The sequence below is a fragment of the Malurus melanocephalus genome, unplaced genomic scaffold (genome assembly GCF_030028575.1).
Source record: "Malurus melanocephalus ecotype Western Australia unplaced genomic scaffold, MMel_1.1 scaffold_240, whole genome shotgun sequence".
In the NCBI taxonomy this organism is placed as follows: Eukaryota; Metazoa; Chordata; class Aves; order Passeriformes; family Maluridae; genus Malurus; species Malurus melanocephalus.
The window spans coordinates 1,114,517-1,137,984 of NW_026623472.1; the positions used below are offsets into that span (position 1 = coordinate 1,114,517).

General features: G+C 40.8%; 1 protein-coding gene across 1 annotated transcript; it reads right to left on the reverse strand.

Annotated features, from left to right (window-relative positions):
• Positions 1–216: 216 nt before the first annotated feature.
• On the reverse strand, positions 217–20,719 carry MARCHF8 (membrane associated ring-CH-type finger 8; the record flags this gene model as incomplete). Its single annotated transcript, XM_057375164.1, has 6 exons — positions 217–1,539; positions 3,734–3,881; positions 7,503–7,683; positions 9,635–10,480; positions 10,787–10,866; positions 20,669–20,719. Coding segments are annotated over 6 exons (1,611 nt in total), but the record flags the coding sequence as incomplete, so codon positions are not given.
• Between the last annotated feature and the right edge of the window lie 2,749 nt (positions 20,720–23,468).

Consider the following 23,468-nt stretch of genomic DNA (forward strand, 5'->3'; position numbering starts at 1 on the left):
TGTCCCTCTCTTTGCGTGAAAGTTGACTGATTAAAAAGCCAGTCCCAAATTCAAAAATACAGACAAAACCTATTCTCTGACCAGGTAGTACATTCACATCAGGACTAAAAYCAGGCAGGTATTTTTAAATTTATCCAAATTATTTGATATTTACTTCCTACACTTGGATCTCAGCAACTTGGGTAATTCTTGGGTAATTCATACATGACACAGCACTAAAGAAGGAAAACCAGTTTCAGCTGTATTGACTAAGTTTCCTTTTTTCCATAACAGCTCACATTTTTATCAATATAGCAACAAACCCTTTGCCAATGGTTTGGAATGGAAGTTATATCAGGTATATATGTGCAAGTATGTTGATGGCCTGACCTGCTGGGAAAAAAAGTCAGAACTGAACATTGTACACATCCACCACTCCTCATACACAAGTCACAGGTGCAATATACTTTGAAGAAAACTGCTCCTCAAAGGAAGCCCAAAGAAGCAGAGTTTTTTAGTGTTATGTTCAATGACATAATGTGGGCATGTGTTAGAAATCACAGGCTGGAATTTTTWAAAWTTTTTTTCTTTTTCATAAGGCAAGAGGTTTATSTTCCAGAAGAATAGATGGGGTAAAGAATGAAKAAATGTYTTAAAAATGACACATTCTTTCAAGTTTCATTCTCATTTGACATACATATTACAAAATAAAGATTTTAAAAAGTGCTATATGCTTTGTAAGTCTCATCGCAATACGTAAAGCAAAATTTTACACTTGCTGCCTAAGACACAATGTTAGTGGCAGTGTTAGTGGTAGATTAGACTCTCTCATTGCCCTCACTGTCTGGGACAACCTCCTTCATCACACGAAGAACAGACCAACCAACCAACCCCACTCCACACATTCTCCTCAGAATCACTTAAGAGCCACCTTCTGAAGTAACAGACTCCATGAAGTTGATGAAGCTCGCTAGCAGCTTGCTTGATACCAAACCCAAGGCTCATCCTACACAATATCCCATGGCTCTTTGATCAGCCAGTATGAGACAYAAAATGTTGAGAGGTATGCAACCGTGATGACATTGACAGATATGCCTAAGGGATTTTTAAAAATTCCAACAAAAAAAACAAATGTAAAAAAATTCATCCGCCAGCCCTCAGCTGTTAGCTGATTTTAAAAAGGTAGAGCAGTTTGCAGTAAACAATGATATTCAGATCTTTGAGGACATACAGAAACATCCCTCCCACCCAGCAATCAGACATGAAGGATTTCTGCAGCACAGTCTTCTGGCTCTGTGTAATGTGAAGAGTTTGTGTCTGAATGGTGAATCCCAAACATTTCTTTACTTTCGAAGTTTGGCTCCATTAGTGCAGGTTTTTCAAAAATATTCTTTTTGCTAGTTTCTGGACAGTTTTGTACATATATTACTCGGTTATAAGCTTTAAGTCTCTTCCACAGCTGTACGTACACCTTGCATTGTACATACATGAACAGAAGTCCTCCAGTGAAACCAATAGCCACAACTACCAGCTTAGTCCAAAATGGCCATTCTAGAATACCTGGAAGAAATAAAATAAAAAGAAGAATTAAAAAAAGGACCTGGTCAATATCAGCTTAACTAAAATGGATCTTTCAAAAACGACATGTAAGAAAACTGTCCCAGAGTTCGAGTCATACAAATTGTTCTTAATTTATCATTTTTCCTGTTTGGCTTTTTCCCCCCCTCTTCAAGTCAAACACACAGACTTCTACTTCATATATCACATTTATTTTTCCCCGCTGGAGGGAAAAACAAAGCAACGATTTTCTGTGTCAGCCATTATGCAGTACAATCACAGAGACAAGGAAACCACCAGTAAGTAATATGATTAGGTCCTTTTACACCTGTTTTTAAACAAAGACTGGAACAAATCATGAAAGGGAYTCTATGGCATGGCGTCCTCTTTATTGCAGAGACTCAACTCAGTGACCCAACAAGTCTGTTCTACTCTGTAATCACACAKTACATGGAGACATAAAGGAATGACAGTTACCATATAGCTTGACATGTTTGTTATGCAGACCAGAAAATTTTATCTGCATCACAACTAGTAACTTGTATCTGAACTAGAGCATCTCTTCTGATACAAAACTGCAAGTACTGGAAATGTTGAAGCCTTCCAAGCTTACCCTCTGTCCTTAAAAATTACCATCATCACTTTTCCTGAATTTGTCTAGCTTGAACTTTCAAACAGTGGATCTTGTTACATTTCTGCCAACTACTTCTAAATTAAAAACTAYTCAATTTACACATGTTCTGTTTACCTAGGTCCTGTATTCATCCAGCCTCTTTAAAGGTAAGTGCCATCACAAGATGGGTATGAAACTGTGCTGAATCACCCATTATCAGGTTTTTCAGAGAATAAAATCACATCATGAATGCATATCCACACACCCTCCCCACATGCCCCAGCTCATTAGAGCACTCCCTGGATTTAGAATCCAAATGAAGGGAGCAGAGAAAGCACTATAACATGTACTAAATATTCACAGCATTCCTCCTAGTTACSTTAATCTAATATATTTACTGGTTAAAATAACCTGGTGACAATAAATCTTTGAAAGCATATCCTTTTCATTATCATGAAGACTTTACACTGAAAGGCCAATAATTTTTACTGTTCATGGAAAAGATGGGGTTGGATAGAATAGAAACTAAGACATTTCATTGAAAGCAGCTTTCTGACTGAAGTCAGAACAATCCAACTATAGCCTAAAGYAGAAATGAGAGGATAACTTTTTAATTTCAAGTGATTCTGTTCTGAAGAGGCTATAACAGCTCTGTCTATCTGCAGGTTTATTAATGCTCAAYTATCTCCCCAAAGGACACTGTTCAATCAGCAGCAAAACATTTTCTACCTGCACGTCTAGTTGGCATGCAGTGCTCTGTAAGCAAGGACAGCTTGCCTTCTAACAGCTCCCATCCCTTCTATCCCCCTTCAGGCTCAGCTGCCTGAGGAATAGTTCTGACAGCCGTGAATCTGCAGCACAGCATACCTGACTGAAAACATTTCAGTTTGCTAAGTTTACTGCTGACATACTAAAGAAAACCTACTTTTCAAGAAGTTATTTGTGCACTGGCATAGCAGCCATTATATGAATTGCATCTTATCTCAGCTGTGCAAACTGGAGTCGTAATATTCAACTTGAATTTCTTCTGCTTCAGGCACAATCACTCAACATTTTTTCCAGCCTAACAYGGCTCTCACTGATGACTAACCCAGCCCGCAGACAACTGGGCAGAAAGAAAACCCTGTTGATTTACCTCAAAGATTTGAATTTAKGTTCCTCTTACTACTTCTCTTTTTTAAAACTGTTCCACTTTAGCCCAGTTTAAAGGTAGCCATAGCAGCAAAAAAATGCTTACATCCTGATCTGCTCAGTAAGTGTTCCCACTTAAATCCAAATTTGCTAAGGCAGTGCAACTTTGTGTCTGGCTACAGTGGATTAGCTCYCATATCCCTGCATTTCACAAGTGCAAACTAAATTGACCTGAAATAGATGTAAAAAGCACCCACAGATTAATTYGCTTGCTAATTTACTGATTTAATTAAATAATTTTAGAACTGTGCTTTTAAACCAACCCAACCTCAGGGTAAAGCTCACTAGTTTAAGTATAAACATTACCAGCACACTTATGTTCCACATCCTCTCTGCAATCAGGATAAATAATTATCCCAAGAGAGTAAGCAGGAAGATAAACAAGTAACATACCAGTAGTTTGTCCCTGTTTAATCTCTTCAGCAGTCCTGTCTATCAGGACGTAGAGAGACCACACAACGCAGGTGATGGCAATGATATGGAATGTTACAGAGCACATGATCTTCCTCCTCTCACTCGCTGTCATCTGCAGCTTCTCCCACTGGCAAGAAACCCGGAACCAGAGCAAGAGATTAGGAGTTTATTGTAGTTACTAGAGAGTATGAAAAGAGAACATTGATAAGAACCAAAAACCAGGCAGGAGACCAGTTCCTTCCTAACAAGGATTGTACAAGTCAGATGGCACCATTGCTCTGGCCACAGCGTGTGTGTGATGGCTGGCAGCTCACCCTGCTGTGACGGGAGCCACGCTGGTGCCACAGGGGACTGCAGCGCTCAGCTGCCACCAGGTGCCCCAGCACAATGTCACCACACCCTGCTCACCCACACAGGGGCAGCTCCAGCACACAGGGACACAAGCACTGCTGCTCCTCCCTGTGCTCCCCACTGTTGAGCAGCACGAGTGGGCAAGGGAACCCTTGCTCAGGGGGCATTCAATAAAACAATGGAAGTGGCACATGATTGAGCTGACCAGGGTGGGCAAAGACACCCCATGGTGAGCTCTCAGTCTCTGGCTGTTCAGCTCTCACCTCCTGCCCCTGGAGGTTTCATTCAATCTTCACAYATATTTAACACCATTTATAGCAGTGACCTCATACCTTATTTTCAGTGTTTCAGGTGCACATAAATAGATATGCCCTAAGCATATACAGTAGAACTGGGGTGACAGCTTTTCTAAGTGAGAGGATGCAGCAAATTAATTCCCCAGACCTGCATCTATCAATAATGCTAATACAGCCCAAAACAAAACCACAAACTCAGGCCAATGTCATTTCAGAAACATATAAGGAAACTAGACMATTATAACAGATGCTTCTAATATGCCAGACATACCTGAGAAACCCAGAAGCTGTGTTTTAAATTTCTTTTTCATAATTTCCCCTATGTATATGATGAAAGTTTTTACATGTGGGGGACACATCCCTCAGCATATCTGCTTAGAAAAGAGTTATGATAGGCTTTCCTCACATTTTCACAAAATATATGTCAGGGCACATAAACACCTCATGCATAAAAAGGTGCATTTGATGTCCCCTAGAATAATTTGTAGAAAAACAGGGCTTCAAAAAGGAGGCATCATAGGGGAGGGGATGAAGATGACCTGAATGGTATTATTGAAATCATCCACTATGTTAAATAATTGCTCCCACTGCCACAAACACAAGAATAGTTGAAACATGAGACAGAGACTTTGTTTATTGGCAGCACAGAGATGATCACAATCTCTTTGTCCAGTCCAAGCCACATTTCCAGTTGAGTGAGCATCCAAACCTCATCACAGCATATAAACTGGATACTTCCAGGAATGACATGCTAGACTCATGTTGTACTAGAAAGCTGTATTTTTTTCAAATGACATGCTAGACTCACGTTGTACTAGAAAGCTGTATTTTTTCAATCTCTTTAGAGAAAGATTGGACAAAACACTCCCTTTGTGTGTTGTATTTAGAATAGAAAATTGCTTTTGCATCTATGCAAAGGTGCTGCCTTTTGATAGAAAGTATAAATTAATTAAATTATATTGCCAGAATGAAACCATGTTAAATCTATTTACAAATGCTTTTACAGAGCCATGAGAACCTGTGTTTTGACTAATTTGTAATTCTCTTTTCTGTTTCATAGCTTGGGCTTCTCTGCTGGGCAATACCTCCTTTGAACTGCTGGCTCCACAGCCACCAAACCAGCTTGCACCACCTCACCTCTTCAAGAGATGATTGCAACGCAAAAGAGAAAATATTCTGCAAATTGCACACTAGCCCAGAGAGAAAACTCCAATCCAAAGTCCTGCTGCATTATTCTGATGACACAGCATGTGGCACCTCCCCCTTAAAATAGTTAGCAGTTCTGGACTTTTTAAGGTGTTTTTAAAACAAACAAAAAAAAAAAGCAGAAAATTTAGATTTAATGTCTTTTTTTTAATTGAGATTTTAAAATGGAATATCTCTCTCTTGTCTGCCCTCATCTTCATTTGAGTTATGACACATTTTGTTTTCACCCTCTTCCCTTAGTAACTTACTGTTTGAACAGGCCAATGCTGCAATACAAAATGCCAAGGAAGTTTAATTCCCTTTCTACCTTACAGACAAGGAGAAGCCCTATTATTTGTCCCATCCTGATATATTCACCAGTTCTAGACTGTTTTCTCCTGACTGAAAAGAGACCATAAGRGCTGAGCTGAAGATACAGAGGCATCTCCTTGCTGCAGCTGAACCTCTAAAAGGACTCTTCAGATGTATTTGAGAGGTAAACTCCTATTTATGGCCCTATGCCTACCTTCTGGCAACTTGTCTCCTTCCCACAGATGACCTGTTCAGATATAACTGATGATGCTGAGTGACTCATTTCTGAAGGTGCCCAACATCTTTTTTCACAGGGCACAAATATCAGAAAATGYTTCCCACCCACTTCAGGCCGAGTGAAAACAGAAAAAAACAGCAGTCAGCAGACAATTACAGCAATTCTTCCTTCTCTGGATTCTGTAGAGTAATTTCTTTACATTTATGGTTGGATTGTGTGAAATATTGTCTGCACAGACAACAGGGGCTTATGATAACCAGTGCTGCAGCTCAGAGGTAACTACACTCCGTGCCAAGGGGCTACCAAGCCAAAATTTACAGTTTTTAGAAGGCAATGATCCACCACAATCATAGGCAAAGGACATCCTACCAACTCTGCATGCTGAGCTATACATTTTGCAGACTGTACCTCTCTAAAAAAATGAGAAGTGTTTGAAATCTGCTCTATTTTCTGTTRGGAGTCACTTTAAGGAATTGGACAAGTTCTCATAATGGTTTTTGGATGGCTGCAGTCCAGACTTCTCACCCTACATGATTTAGGCTCATCTTATCTGAATTTAATGTTTCTCATTTATTCTAGTTCCACTGAGGTTATTGTTATTAACCTCTTCCACTTTGGTAGATATGGCAAGATTTGTCTGTGCTAGGAATACCATTGACTTCCATCTCAAAGTCCTGATGTAAGAACAACTGAAATCGAACACTCAGAGGATGTGGGAGAACAAAACGAGGACACAAGCACAAAACTGGTCTTAGTATCTATACTGTAAGTCACCAGATTTATGAAAGGTATTTTTCTATAAAACAAAAACACAAGTTCTAGCAACTTGAAAGTAATAAAACCTAGTCATTCACAGCCTAAGAAAAGGTAAAAATGAAAACACATTTAACAGGGAACCTGTTATTATACTTAAAATGTATTATTCTCACTAAATAAGTTTGAGCCTTTAAAAAGAAAAGAAAGTACTATAAATTTTAATTAAATTACGCTTAGTTTGTTTGAAAGTAAACTTAATGTGAAATCTTCGTATTTTGAAGAGAACTTAAAAGCCATGTGGATCTTAGAGCCACAAACTAAAGCAGGTGACAGTAACACAAAACTCTACATTAAGAAAAAGTAACAGTAACTGTAGAGTTTTGTGCTCTAAAATCTAACTGTCAAGAAACAAATTAGATTGCTGCATGCACAAGGATGAGCGTTACTTGAAATCCTTTTGTACCTACACAAAACTGACCAGACTTCCTGAGGAGCCACAAAAACGATAACAAATACATGGTGGGTRCTGCAGGCTTGTGGGCACAGCCTTTTCCAGAGCGGATCTCTGTTGAATCAAGCATGCCCTGGGGGAAGCAGGTCCTGTGCCTACCTTTCTCAAAGGCTTCAGTTTTGTCTCCATGATGAACTCATACTTGCACAGCTCACAGCASCGTGTATCCGAGCTCTTGATCCATTGCTGCAGGCAGGCCTGGTGCACAAAGTGAAGACTTCCCGTACAGTGACAAGGGGTAATCAAAGGGCTCTCATCATCTCCTTCACAGTGACATATCCTGCATCAGAAGCAAARCTGCTCATTAGGAGAAGTGGAAGCAGAAAGGATGTGGAAGAGCCATGTAATATTTGTGATCACACATGGATGTTCACTGAGGATCCTGAGACACATAAATCAAAGGAATGTGTTCCACAAAGGAGCTATTACTAAACAACTCCACTGCTGCACAAGCACATACACAGGCACAAAATAATTGAGTACAGACAYGGCTAACAAGACGGCTGCTTTCTCACAGATGAGGCAGACACACAGAGCCTGACAGAAATGCAGTACCGGAAAAAAAAACAGAGGGAGAAATGACAATGTTTCACCCACACCAATAGCACTTAACTGCAAATAGCATTTAAACAGATCAGACAGCACTTCCCATGACAAAATATGCACAGAGAGKTACAGCTACTCATGTACTACGACCTGAAATAGAAGATAAGACAAAATTCCCAAACCAATGGTGAAACAATCCACCCCAGGRTCATGAACAACTGATTTTGACAGCCTGGATTTTACACAAGTGATTAATTCTAATGCAAACTGCTAAGCGACAGATTCACGCTGCAGAACTACAGCACTGAATCTGAACCCCAAAACACACTAACTCTAAATAGTTTTGTTTCTCCAGCTCTTATTTTGCAAGAGATGCTAAGGAAGCATCAGCTCTGCAAAATTCCCTGTCTTCCTCACAGCCTAACTGTGCAAACAGCAAGGACATCCAATAAGGTGTTACTACCAGCTGCTAACATCTGATTTCCAGATTCAATTTATATACAACCCTTGGGTAGCATCAARCACTGTGAAGTCCTTCTAACCATGTGGAAGAGGTCATGAATTGAAAGGGGGATGGTGAGGAGCTCAGGGAATAAATACAAGTTACTAAGCATATGTGAAGTACATTCTGGCCTGCTGCCATCTCTGTCTATTACTGAAATCTCTTACTGATGTGTAGCATCTTGCCTCTTGTGACCTTGCTGATAGCTGGCAAGTGGAAATGAAGGAGTGGGTGGATTACAACAGCATCGTGTTGGTGATAAGCCAATACAGAACTAGATATGGTGGTAACGAGGGGGGAAATCAAACAATATTGGCAAGTAATAACRAAGTCAGCTTTAGGAAGTGCTGTTAGGGAGGAGAAAGACTAGGATAATAAAATGTTAGGTAGGGACTGGACATTTTCTCCTGTACTTGATGATGCTTCTCCTCAACCATGTTTTGGAGGTGGGACAGGGTACACCTGCAAACAAGTCACCATGAAGACAGTCTGGATCTTCTTGTTCCCACCACCTGTGCACATGATTAATCCTCTGTAGCCGGAATAAGGACACCCATAATTTTTGGACCTCACACTATGGACATCACACAGGCCTACTACTAACAGCCAGTGCTCAGATCCCCTTTGACCAARGCATCCAGGAAGCCCTTAACAACAGAGAAGTGTGGTGGGATACAAACTGAAAGGAAAAAAAAATATCTTAAGCTATATTGAACTGATCTCAGAAACAATTTTCAAGCAGTCTGTTTTCCTTCTGACTCCTACCCTCTGATCAAACCAGCAGTGCTGTCAGGACAACAYATTGCTCATTAGAAGTTAAGACATGTTCAGCTTGACCTTTATGATGTGTAGCTGAGTCTCTCATAGTATTCCCAGTATGGGCATTGATAAGAGAAAAATACCATCTCAGAACACCAAACATGAAATAAATTTTGAGAGAATTTATTTGACTCCAAAGGAAATTATATTGCTTAGTAGCCTTGTTAAGTGCATCAGAGGGGTGCAGAACAGCAGAGAGGTGGCTGCATGCTTCAGAAATCACACATACTGTGTTAGCAAGGGTAAAAGAAAGCACAGACAAGGTAAAGGAAGAGACAGAAACCGCACAAAGGCAGGGGAAAGCAGAACAGTCACCACCACACATGGGAAGGTTCAAAGGTAGGTGGTTCTCTGGTAAACCAACCTGCAGGTATCCCCCGATGTGGACACAGGGGAGAGAGGGGGTAACTTTTCTGAGAGGGGGGAAGGGCAGTCAAGGTCACTGTCCTTCTCAACTGAACAGAGTGGTGCCCGCTGCTCTTTTGTTTTGAGTTTCGCTGAGTTGCTGTCCTCAAAGACGTCATCGTCTCCCATATCATCAGAGCAGAAGTCCGTGCTTTCCACCAGCATGCTGGAGGATTTGTCAGCTTGGAAGTGACTGGAATAGCTCTCCAGTTCATGAAAYTTATGCAGGCTGCTGATGCTGGAGGTGTGGGAGAAGGAAAAAAGGTAACGCAACAGTTTTTTGCTCCTTGAGGTGTCATGGTCCACCTTGTCCTCCAGCAGGGGGATGTGTACAGCGCTGTGGTTCTCTGCTCCTCCCGATGCACTCGAGTAGTTGGAAAGGGAAGGGATATAGGAGTGCTTAGAATTGCTAAAAGAAAGAGGCCTGAGATTCAGCGGTTTCCTCTCTTTAAGATGAAATTTGTTAATCCTTAAGCACTGCTCTTGATGTGGGCTCAGTTTGCCTTCTGAGCGTGTTCTCTCCACATAATCAAAGCACTCCGTGGTGCTCTGTGCCTTCTGGTCCACGTCATTGAGGGACTTGGAGAATTTCAGAGTGCGGGTGGACTTCACATTTTTAGCAGACCTGAGTGCCTGGCCCCGATCCTGCCCACGGGAGTTTCTCTTTGCTGCATGTAACGTGTCCTGACAGATTACTGTCACAGTGACCCCTTGTGTCAGAGGGCTCTGGCAGTGTGGATTTTTCAAGACAACAGCAGACTGCACTGGACTGTGATGACAACACTCAGAAAACACTGCACTGGAACTGCATGCAGAACAGTGGAATAAAAGCACAGAAAGTAAAAAAACAATTAAAAGAGAGAACACATATAATTAAAAGCGAAGAAATGAGAATTACAGCTAGTGTGGGAATGGCAAACATAGCAGGGCCAAACAGTCAGTAGGATTTAACAAAGCAGTGTTAGACAGCAGTTGAGTCAAACAAATGGGATGCTTCATGTGGGAACCCCACATCCCTTACTTTCCCATAAACATGCTTTCTCAGTTTTGCTTTTCCTTAATTAGAACCTCGCCTGAGCTTCACCGTAGCCACACAAACAGCACACTTTACCTGCAGATGTCCTGGTTGGATGGTGTAACAGAAGTCCGAGAGAAGCTATGAGGGGCAGAGATAGAGGTTGGACTTCCAGCCTGCAGTGAAATTAAAACAAACAAACAAACAAACCCCCAAGTCAGGAGTCAGTATGCACAGCAATCACCTTCAGGGTGAAACACAACATATGGAGTCAGATATCACTCTATAGCAAATACTCAAGGGCTAGTTGTRAGAAAGTGACTTTACTGTTAAATACGAGAAAGGTCACATTGCCTCATCCCTGGAGAAGTAGTGATGAAAACAGAAATGTTTTTACCCCAAGGTCAAACGCAGACATCTCTGGAGTGGAACCTGCCAGCTGTCAAACATTGCAAAGAACAATAGCTCARGAAATGTGCAATGCTACACTAATTRGAATAATTACATGGAAGTGTGTGTATAGACTAGCTGGAATTTAGCTACCATGTAATAGCTAATCCTTCCTCTTACAATGATGSCAAGAGATTAGAGGCTTGGTATTTWCTTCATAAAACGGAACCAWCAGTAATTCAGTAACTCAAACACTACCTGAGGACTTATATTCCTTACTAGCATATGCACATGAGCACCATCTGCCAACCCAGACCRTTCCCTGAAGTACTTTTGTTTGGTACTTTGTGAGGCCTTTCATCCTGCTCTTACTTGAACAGGATCTTCCATCTACTGGGAGAAGAGGTGTGGCAGCAGTCATGTTCCTAAGTCATTACAAGAACACAGTGAGAAATACAGTAACTGAAGAATTAAGAATTAGCTGAACTAACTAAAAAAAAAAAAAAAAAAAAAAAAAAAAAAAAAAAAAAAAAAAAAAAAAAAAAAAAAAAAAAAAAAAAAAAAAAAAAAAAAAAAAAGCAAAGTTCCTGGCATATTTAACACTTAATAGATAAGCTTTTAAAATAAACATGAGCATTGTATCAGAGCTGTGGCTCCACTGGATGTTATTGAAGACTTTTTCTGCTGCTGTATTTTGCACGTCACTTCAACAAATTTCTCAACCCTTCCTGGAGGTTTTGGCAAGGAGGAGACCTGCATTACTAACCATAATAGAGAATTTTAAAACCTGGGCCTCCCATGTTCCACAGCTGCTGTACAGGCTGCATTGCTCACTCACTGCTGCAAAACACTTGCTCGCATTTCAAAATTCAAACGATGGTTAACAGCTCTTTTGATCTGCACAGCAAAGCTTGAAACCCAGGAAGGAACAATGCAATCAGCAGAACAACAGAAGTGTCAACTCCATACTGGGCTGCACAGAAAGCAGCACCACCAGCAGAGACCTGGGTCAGGAACTGCCCACAGCCAGAGCAGGGAGACCTCAGGTGACAAAGGAGTGCTGTCCCAAAGCACGCTGTGCCCAGCCCTGTGCTCCAACTTCAGACACCAGAGCTGCACAGTCATCACTCTTTGATCATGCTGCAACACACACCAAATCTGTCTCAGGACTCTTCAATTCTATACTTAATTTATTAAAAGCCCCTATTGTATATTTAAATAAGGCTGCCACAGGCTTTTRTATTGTCATAGCAAAAGCAAGATTCCTTGTCACACATTATACTCATTTCTTTGAGAGAGAARATACTAACATACACATGCCACTTCATCAATAAAGAAACAACCATCACCTTCCTTGTCACAGAATTAATCTTTTAAGGYTTTATTTCTCTAGTCAACAATACTATACACAGTAATGTATCTGCCTCACACTGGGATGCCTCAGGTGCACAAAGATTGAAAAAACACGTATCCATTTACAGCTGGGTCTTCAGGAATGAAAGGCAAGATTCAGCCAAGACTCAGACACATCCCCCTTAACCCCTAGTAAGCTACTGTAACTTAATTCCCATCTTACCCAGCTGGGTACATGTATAGAGTAAAACCCAGTAGAATAACATTGGGCCAGAAAGCAAACTGAATTATAWGATGACTGTGACAAAACAAACTAAAGACAATTTTTGGCTTTATCCTGGAAACTATGGTTCTTTACATTTTACACCATTTGTGCATACTAATGATACAGGATTCTGATCATGCAAGTGATGTGAATTCAGGTATCTGCTGGAAATTTGTCCTACCTCTGATGCTTAACCTCTCCTAAAAGCAGGTACACCTGACTTCAGATCCTATCTTTTAAAAAGGGTTTGTGCAGTAACCACCTTTTCTTAAACTGGAAGTCTGACAATTTAGTGAAAAGTCTGACATTCATCTGCTGATAAAATGCTTCACTCTGCAAATGAAAATTAAAAAAAACTTAAATAATGAATTAGTTTATAAGACATATTGAGCAGTCTTCTAAAAACAAATTATTAAAGCAGTGAAACAGCATGTTGCATTCTGCCATGGAGACAGAGCTATATATTGTTGGAAGTGAAGTCACAAATCAATTAATAAATCTGTCTCAGGTTTTATCCTATGGRTAAATCACAGAAGGTAACCTGTTAAGAATGAATCCAATCTCTTAGCTCCTTCAGTTTAGCAATGGGCTTTTTAAAATAAGGACACCAGAACATGTGATGTGACAATCTAACAGCAAATTACTAGAATCAATTATCCAAAATTTCCCTTCCAAAACCATGTTACTGGTTTCTTGATCCAATTGTCTGGTACCAAGAGTGTTAAAGTCTTGCTACTTGGGAAAACAAAAGGCTTGGACAAAAAAGAAATTGTGGAATTTCATTTGCATTTCAAGCTCAGTATTCTGTTTCTAGATACCAGCRCTGTTCAGGATGGCTTGCAGAAAGATTCCATATATGAGGCAYATTTCCTTTTCCCCCATCTTTCTACTCCAGAACAACAGGTAATTTTCTCCATTTTCATGCATAATGAAAATGCAACCAAAATATGAACAGAAATTAACACACTTGGATAGGCACCACAAAACGGAGCAATAAAACACTGGAGGAAGTTACGCTCCACCCTTGGTTCAAGCTAATGTAAGCTGTGGCTACCACCAAAAGCCATGGTTCAGCCTCCAGTCACTCTGTCCTCCTTTCATCCCATATCTTTTGCTCATGACTATTTATAGATCTGCACTGCAACTCAGAGTAGGATCSTGAGGTGAGGTAAAACTAACCATTGCTTTAATGCCAGTCACTTCCACAGGAACATCAGCTGGCGAGAGTAATGAGGCTCTAACAATGAAGCACAACTTCCTGACAGGAGCACAGTAAAATACAAGTTGCTGCCAAAAGCCCAAGTACCAAATTCTGCCAGATCTACAAGCACAGGGCTACACAGAGCTGCTGCTGGCCAGCCCTCCCAGCTCACCTGGGTCTACTGACTCAGACACAGCAGCTCTCAGGCAGAGGTGCCACAGCAAAGAAGAAATATGGGCAGCCTCGGGACACAACAGGGCAAAGAAGAGGTGATGATGGGTGAATGAAACAGGCAGATCCAGCTATCTTAGAGCTCTGATGCTGCTCCYGCACAGGGCTCAGCCCTGAAGAGGYTGGGAAAATAAGCAATCAAAGCCTTCTCCACTCTATAGCTTCTGGCACACACCACCCTTACTGCCCCAGCAGCAGCACCTTTGGCCAAACTGGCTACTTATATGGCAACAGCAGCAGCAGGTTTTAGAGCACTCCTCATAGGAGGTTTCTGCCATGCTCATATGTGACATGTAGCYCAAGCCTTGACAGCCTTAATTTGACCCTTCTAACCCCAAAATCACTTGCTGAAATTCTGTGGACTGTCATGCCCTTCGCATGGAGGAATATCACCTCCAGTGACRAGCCTTGGAGCCATGTGTAGTGAGTTATTCTGTATAGCCCGACTGGTTGCCCAAAATAGCTCAGTACTAAAGGTCAATAGTTACTTAATTGTGTATATTGACATTCCCATCTAATGCAATTCACTGAGGTCACAGCATGGCCTTCTGCACCGGTGTTCAGACAATCACAGCAATTCTAACAATTCCTGGAAGCATACAGCTCTCTGAGGGGTTGCCAGCAGGAACATATATATGTGTATATATATATATATATATATATATATATATATATATTTTCTCATTTTGCCTCCATGTGAACAGCATTATCTATTGGTGAGAGAACTCACCCTTTTCTGATTACATACTTTTGATGACATGCTGCACACCAAAAACCAAAAAAAACCCACCCTGCCTAAGAAAAATAAAGGCACCTTCGAAGTGAGCCATAGCAAACATGCCAATAGCTAGAGTATATTTCAAGAGAACCTGCTTATCTGAGATKACACTTCTGAGTGTAGTTGTTGTCATCCCACTCTGGGCTTCACTTCACTACAATTATATCTCATTTTAAAGAACAAGGCCTGTCAYATTCTAAAAACTTTATTAAATTATTCATTGAAGGTAAAAAATTAGAAACAACTCCAGTAGAATTCTTGAACTGACAGGAAGTCTAAATGAAGCAAAGAAAGGTCCTTCCTCCAGACCTGTGAACTTTGTCATTTCTAGGTGCCACCAGGAACAATAGTGTGACCCTACYATTTGTGCTACAAAACCATCTAGAAGTCTCAGCTAAGGATCTAGAACTAACATACTAAGCACCATGCATATTTAATAATAAAGCACACTTCTCCTTTGGGCAGACAAAGACTTAGAGAAAAGAAGCACAATTATAAGTCTTTTATCAGGAGAACTTCAGAACAAGGAGCTTCAGGGAAATACAAATTTGGCAATAGAGCAAGGAGTGAAACACCCCAGAACCCAAATTTCAGCTTGGCATTCTGATTATGGGCTTGCTTTTATTTCATGCTCTCTTGAGTACTTTCAGCAAGCTGTACTGGCATGTACTGTATGCCATGTACATGTTGGCTGATGGCTCTTGCTCAAGTGCACTGCAGTTCAGTCTCTGAAGGTCATCTGTGGAACCAACATGGTTGTTTCCCKGCACATGTGTCCAAGGAGGCCTCCAGCTGAGCCAGCACACCAAGGCAGCAATGCAATGAGACCAAACTTACCAACCTGACACCTGAGACAGGCAGAACATGCCACCTACGGACAGACCGTGTGATGTGACAGGCAGACAGCTCTGCTGACAGGCTGCTTGTGAAAGCTTTTATACCAACATGGCAGCATCAACCAGCAGCAACCTCTGATCTTCTCCAGTGCATTCTCCCTGCCAAATCCATTCCATATTGACTTCCAGTGCATATTAAAATCAAGAGTCTGAGATAAGATAAATTATTAAAATGGAGAGTGGTTAACAAACTTGGGGGAGATAGAAAGAGGCRTTTGAAAATTGCAGTGTGATAAACTCCACCATGTAATTTTAGCAACAATTTGATAGGAACCAGCAATCAGCTGCTGAAGAACTTTCTTCCATACTTTATATCATGTATATGACTATAATTAAAACTATGTCTAGCAACTAGAAGCAAAGCTGATGTCATCTTTCCCTCGTTCTTTCTAAAGAAATCTAAAGGAGGATTCTGTCAGAAACTTTCTCTAGAGATTCCAGGGCTGAAGATACTAGAGACAGGAGGCTATCTACYCCTTCAAAACCTCCCCAAGCATAATAGCACAGGATTTATGTTGACCAAACCCAGTAAYGACTGCACAGGTTCTGCAGGGAAAACAAGAAGTAAAAAATATATATAGCCCTTTGTCCTTAAAAATCTTCCTCAAAATACCTTGAATGAACTGAGGGAACAAAAGAGGAAAGCAAACACCTGCAGGCTCCTCCTCTGGGGTGCCCTCAAACCAATATGAAGTAAGAATACAGCCCCAGGAGGAGGGATTTATCACAGCACAGGGCGACTATCACATTCCTTACAAGCATGAATGCACAGTGCCCCAGCATGAGATTACTTACTCTTGTACTTGGGGAAAGAGTACACTTTCATCTTCACACTATACAATTTTTCCTGTCTCTTCCTTTCCCAGTAACTCAGTAGAAGGTTTTTTTAAAGGAACTTGTCTTTCCCTACCCCCAGGCTCACGTACCTGAACAGAACATCTCTGACAAACAGTACTTTTCAGTAACCCTTGGTCATCTGATAACTACAGGACAGCTAAGCTCTGCAACTGAAAAACCTGGACTGCTTTTTTACAGACAAATGCTTACTGAATGCATTAAAGCTTCAGGCAACAGCGGACGTGTGGATTCATRTGCTTTTCTAAATCTGTTCCAATCTGATGAACAGCCTAAATGGATTTTAAATTTCATAGCAAGCTTAGGCTACCACTTTGTGTCTGCATTGGCTGCTATTCAGTCTAAGAATAATCTAATACTTTACAGCGTGCTTCTGCTCAAAAGATAAAACTATACAGGCCTTCAGAAAAGACAAAGCATTTACATTTTTAAGGAGTTCACTCTTGGTTCCTTTGCTGTGATCCCAGTATTAGCATTTTCAAAGTTTATCCCTTGGAGGGCCATGAAAATAACACTACAAAGTGCTTCCCCTTTACATTAGAATCAACCCTCCAAAGCAATCAGATGACAAGAAGAGCACACAGATGACCTGAAGGTATTTCCAGACATCACATCATCAGTTTCAGGATATATCAGAGACTTTAAAGCTCTAACAATCCCAYTAATTTAAGAATAACTGTTTAGAGACCAGCTTTGTAAGTGACCTCACTTCATCTGCTTGTAAGCACAATTCCTTTATCTATAAACTGAGGGCATGAATTACCACTACTGTGAAAATCCCTCTTTTAGCTGCTCCCAGTGACTAGCTGTGTTTTAGGGTCAATTTCTTCTATATTTAGAGGGCGAAGCTTSTATAAAGCTTAATTATTTCTCTGTGGGGCTTGTATGATGAAGGCACTTTGCAGCAATCAGTGGCTGCTTGAAAAAAATGCTGTCTTAGGGTAAACAACTGAGATGTGGATCTGAGCTGTATTCCCCTGTGCCAGTTGGGTTTGTTTCAATCAGCATCAGTGCTGTTTCAGTGTCTGAACAGGGCAAGTTGGGGAAATCAGGCTGTACAATTCTCATGGCTAAATTAAATCTGCCTTTGATTATATTTTTTTTTAAATTTCAAAACAAATATAAAAAAATTCAGAAATTCAAATGCTTAACTTGGAGCAGATTTAAAAGAAGTGTTTGAAATATATACACCAAAAAAGCAAAGTAGGGCCTGGAGAAACGCCACATCCCCCAGTGTGCAACATACTGCACACAGCCTAATGGCACCATATGAGGATCCTCCTACATCTTATTCCCTGCTCCTTTTTCTGCTGTTTCTGGCCTCCATCCCTAGCCAAGTATTCAGGTGATTGCTTTTTCTTGGCTGGCCACATGAAATAGCATGTCTTCTGCCTCTCTTATCATCTGTCTCTTGGAGAACTGCCTTTTTGCCCCCTTCTCCTGAGGGACAGCTCCACCTGGCCCTGACACTGGCGGTCTATATTCAAGAGGTCCTGCTATCTCTATCAGCTGATTTCATTTTCAGTAGCACCATCTGTCTGCCTCCCTCCTTGATCACTTTTAGCCCTTGGGCATTGCTTTCTTGATCACAATAAGTAACACAGCATCCTCTCTTGGCTAAAGGCTGAGTTCTGACTCAATCCTTTCCACTCAAATTGCACTGTGCAACTGAGAGCAGTGGAAAGATACACAGTAATAATCACAGCAGGTTCATAATGACATATCATAAGGCTTTGAATCAAGTGTCAGCGCCAAGCATTTGTGGCAGATTTGCTGTGTTGCTGTGCTGTAAATTAGATTTGGGTGGAAAAGTAATGGCTGAAACAGTCAGTTGCAGAAAGCATGACCATTATTTCTGTACACACACACACACGCACGCACACACACACACACACACCCCCAACCCCCAACATTTCTGGAAATGCAGCATGTAACTGACTTAACCCAATTTTGGCTAAAAAGCCCCTCTTAAAATGGTGTAGGATCAAGAAGTTCGGTGGATTTCAGAAAGGGAGATACCGGCAGCCAAGCATTGCCATACTTACTCCTTCAAATGTATCCAATCTGCTTTACTGGCAACATTGCTATGCTATTCTAAACAATTAAAAAAGGGTACTTTCCTATTAAACCTCAGAACTAAAGAAAAATTTTCCATGTTCTTAAGCTTCCATGCAGCATTCCACTRCTACGATCTTTCCTGACTCTTGGCACAGATTGCTTGCAACAGAAGAAACACCTGTAGACACAAAATAATTGTTGCAGCTTAGCACTGAACTGCCTGGATGCACAAGGCATCATTCAGATGCATATCAGGGACTGATTTCACTGATGGGACTTCCACCGTCTGCCCTTGTTCGAACTTAACTTCAGAGTGGATGAAGTGCACAGAATGGATCACACAGAAATGACACAGGATCAGTAAGAACATCAACACCTCTGGGGAGCTCATTTCACAACCAAAATGTCACCCCCATTAAACTGGCAATGCTGACTTTTGATCCTCCMGAAAACTTCAGCTTTTGCAACACACAGCAATCATGTTGAATGTTTCAGTGCTTCAAGATAAATGTAAATATTGATGTCTCACTTGCCAGCACTCCCAGGGAGAGCTCTGCCAGAGWGCAAGGTCCTTCCCACTGCACTTCCACACTACCAATTCTTGATGAATTAAAAATGAACTGTACAGATTCATATGGGTACCAAAGTGCTGCTGCCAAAAGGCTTATGCTGATTTGAGACACTGTGGGAGAAATACAATGACACTTAATGGCAAAATTACTCTCTGCTGAACAAAACCTGAAAATCCAATTAAGGATGCCTAAGAAGATCAGAACCAGGGTAAAAAGGAATGGGCATGGTCCCATTTTAGAAAAGCTCACATGAGAATTTATACTGACRCAGTTTTTATTTCAAAACCTGTTATACGAATGCACGTTTTCTGATGCCAAAAGCAAAACAATCTCATATGAATCCTTGATAATAACATCTTCAGCTTGGTCAATACTTGTGCACTGGGCAGTTGCCCTGCTCATTGTTTAGGACACYCAGTAATCCTATCTTTTGGCTCCAAAGTGAAAGTTGCCTGTGCCCATATAAACCATATATTATGTGTGAACACTGTTTCCTCTGCTCATGAACAGYTCCCTAGATCCAGAAGCACTCAGAAAAGAAAAACGGGACTTGAGCTTGTCAAAGCCATAATAACTCAGTCCTTCAYTACAAATGAAACTGTGGCAACAAAGAGTTGAAGCTTATCCACCCCATGAAAAGCATTGGTCAACCAGCACAGTCTTGCTTGAGTAAGCAAAAAGTTATCAGGCTTAGAGCTAATTAAAAATCTTATTTGCAGAAATGCAGAAGTAGGAGTAGGGTATGTATTGCAGTAACTATTTTGGACAGAAGACACCTTTTTTTGTAATGGCACAACAAAGCAATTGTGCTTTTCAGCTGTGCTGAAGTGTGACTAGAATGGGTGGAGCATCATGCTTCTCTTACATGACCAGGCTCTGTCAAATCAAACATTTAAAAATACTTATATAGTCATGTCCTCATAACAAGTTTGTGGTGCTAAAAATACTAAATAAATTCAGTGTTGAAGTAACAACAGAATCACGTTTAACCACACATCCTATACACATTGTGGGATGCACAACTATACGTATCTTACCCAGTTTTATCTTATAAAACAACATACTTGGCTGATGTTTTTGGAGCCACTTTCCCTCCAAGATAAGATCTCAGGCATCTGTCATCTATCTTGCTCCTATCAAGCTAAGGAGGCTGACAGTGTGAAAGTGAAAACCCTACTGCAGCTTCCATTCCATTTGACCTGTAAAGAGAGTCTGCAAAGCACTAGTTCTAATGTTTCAGGAGTGACTATCAATGACAGACAGGTATAAAAAGCATTTTCTACTGGCCACATCATCACATGTATCACCCCAATTTTGAAATGAAAGAAATACCAGTATCCCCAAGTTTATCAAAGACTAAATTATATCAAGCAACATACCTTTGAGATGTTACTGGAGCGGCTCACAGAATGCCCCAAAGTCTTCTCATTCTGCAAGAGGAAGAAAAGTATCACTGAAGCAACAAATCACAGCCATGAAAATATTTTAAAGCTGGCATTAGAAAACAAATTCCATGGAGAAAGTCTTATAGCTGGGGCTTTTAAGGATGTTGCTCCTATTGACATCAGCTTAATTTATAATAATCACTAAACTGCTTTGTTTGTTTAACAAGATATTACCCTGTAATAAGCAATATTACCTTACACAAGCTGAGAAATACTACAACAGTCATTTYGTTTCTTTGAGGGTACTGTCAAGCCCTTTACTCAAATGGCATCTATTTTGGAAAGAATGCTTGTCAGTATCATGAAGACCTGCTTCCTCTACATTTAAAGGCAAACATCCAGCCACTAAARCTGAAAGCTCTTGCTTAAAGAAGAAATGAAAATACCACAGTGATGACTGAAAACGATTGAGAATAAGCATGTCACTTCAGGATACAGGGCACAATTATTGAGGAACTTCCTTCTACTACCGAACTTGGAATTAAACTGGAAATATCATACAAAATGGAAACACGGAAGCTGCAATTCTCAAATTAGTTACACAGATAACAGTATTCMTGGAACAGAAACAAATACACAAAGACCCTCAAAAATATGGACATAATGCTTATGCAAAGACTAATATTGGACAGGACTACTGCCAGAACCCGTACAGCTAAGAACTGGCTCCAATCATAAGGGAAAGCTGAGCTTATTTCATCAAAGGCAGTGTAACCATAGCAACAGGACGAAAAAAAGTTCATTGAAGCTACAGGAGACAGAAGGAAGAAAAAAGGGGGTAGGAACATGTTCTCAAGCTATGACGAAAAGAGACCAACACAAGCTGGCAAGCACAAAGACTTGTCACTGCCTATGTGTGAGGTGTGGGGGAAGCAGGCTGTGCTTGGCCTTCTGGGGATGCGTGGGAAGCAAACAGAGCAAGGCTACATGGGACAAGGGAAAATGATAGTGAAGAGTGGAACCCTTAGGCGAGAAGTCTCCCTGAAGCAAYACAGGTGACAGTCTCAAATCCAGCCCAAGGCGTCCAAGACTTCTGAGTGAATTTCCTAAGGACAAAATCATACAGAGCAGAGGTTTCATGCTAACTCAATGCCCCCCCAAAACTCCTGTCTAGATGAAGAAGATGCCTGCAAGGGAGCATGACTGAACTTGCACAAGCACCTGAGTTGAAAATGATGTGCTGAAGTTCAATAAGCATTTCAGGCTGGAAGACAAGACCTGTATTTGCACAACACAGTAGACAATGCAGAGTAAACAGACTTTTAGCTGCTGCCACAGAAACTTGTCTTTCTGTCTCTGCTCCCAGAACTGATTTTATCTGATGGATGCCAGAATCCTCCAAGAGACAGATGCACATACTATCTTTATTCATCTACTGTTGGAAACATACCTATCAGAGCTTTCAGTCAGGAGCTGACTGCAAACAACTGGTTTTGTTATTGAAAGAACGACCATTTTAAACAAAAAAAAAAAAAACTTGAAAAATACTCCTTTAAGGTTATGAGTGCATGCATGCGTATATTTAGGAATCTGTGATATTCCTAATGGACTCCTAGGCAACTAAGTGCTTTATAACATCTGTTTCTTAGCAGGTACATCCATAACATCAATAGGAAATTCACTGCAGGTAGATTTTTAATAGCAGGCATAATTACTAAAGAACAGACACATTAAACAGATAAAAATTATTTTAAAGGCAAACAAACAAAGCTYGCTTTTCACTATATATCCATTACCAGCAATTATCCATTCAATCTGGGATCTTTCAGAATTATTCACAAATTAATACTGACAGGGGAGTAGCAAGGCTAAGCTTCTTTTATGGTACTTTCAATGACAACAAATAAAAACCTTCAGAGACTGTTTCTAGTATGTTCCCACTACACAGTAAGACATATTTTGGTCTGGTAATTATAGATCCAAACAAGCCTTCCTTCCCTTGTGCAAAAGCATTTAGTCTTTGAACTTGAATGAAAGGTCAAGACAAATGCAACTTCTGCCAGCAAGGACCATACAATTATTATCAGTTAAAGCAAGYGTCACTCTCCTTCAGCAATTCTATCTTTCTCTATGGGGTAACAGGAATAATGGCTTTTGAAGTCATCCTCCTCAACTAGAACCACCTGGCAGGCATTTAAAAAACAAACAKACAAACAAACCCCACCTAGACAGGAAGAAATTACAGGGTGCAACTTGTCACTGCTCCTGCGCCATTCAYAGGCAGTTGTTGCTCTAAGGCCCCACCAGCTAGCCTGGCTCTAGAAAAATGACTGAAAACCAGAAAAATTGCCACTCAGTCCTACAGTGTCATGATCCTCTAAGCTCTGGATTCATTTGCTTGCAACTGCCAGAACTCTCCTCCCAGCTTTCCTTTCTTTTTCTACCTTCCCCTTGAATTTCCTCCCAGCCGTGACAGAGCTGCCTTCTTCCTTCAGCAGTTGCTTCAGGTCACATCTGCTTTCCTTCAGGGCTCTACACCTTGCCTTATTGGCTCATTTTCCCTTCTGCCACCATTCCTCAGTTCCATGACACCTTTCCCTTTTTAGTTCAGATATCTAGATGATAACTCCCTTCTGTCCTTCCTTTTACCTCAGTCTTTCATATATTCATAGCGCTTCAGGTTATTTTACTCTTGCTTCCCTCCATAATGCATCCACTAAGTGCAACAGCTGCATAACTCACACAGCCAAATGCAGGATTCTTGTGAACCCCAATAAACCAGTTCCTACCATGA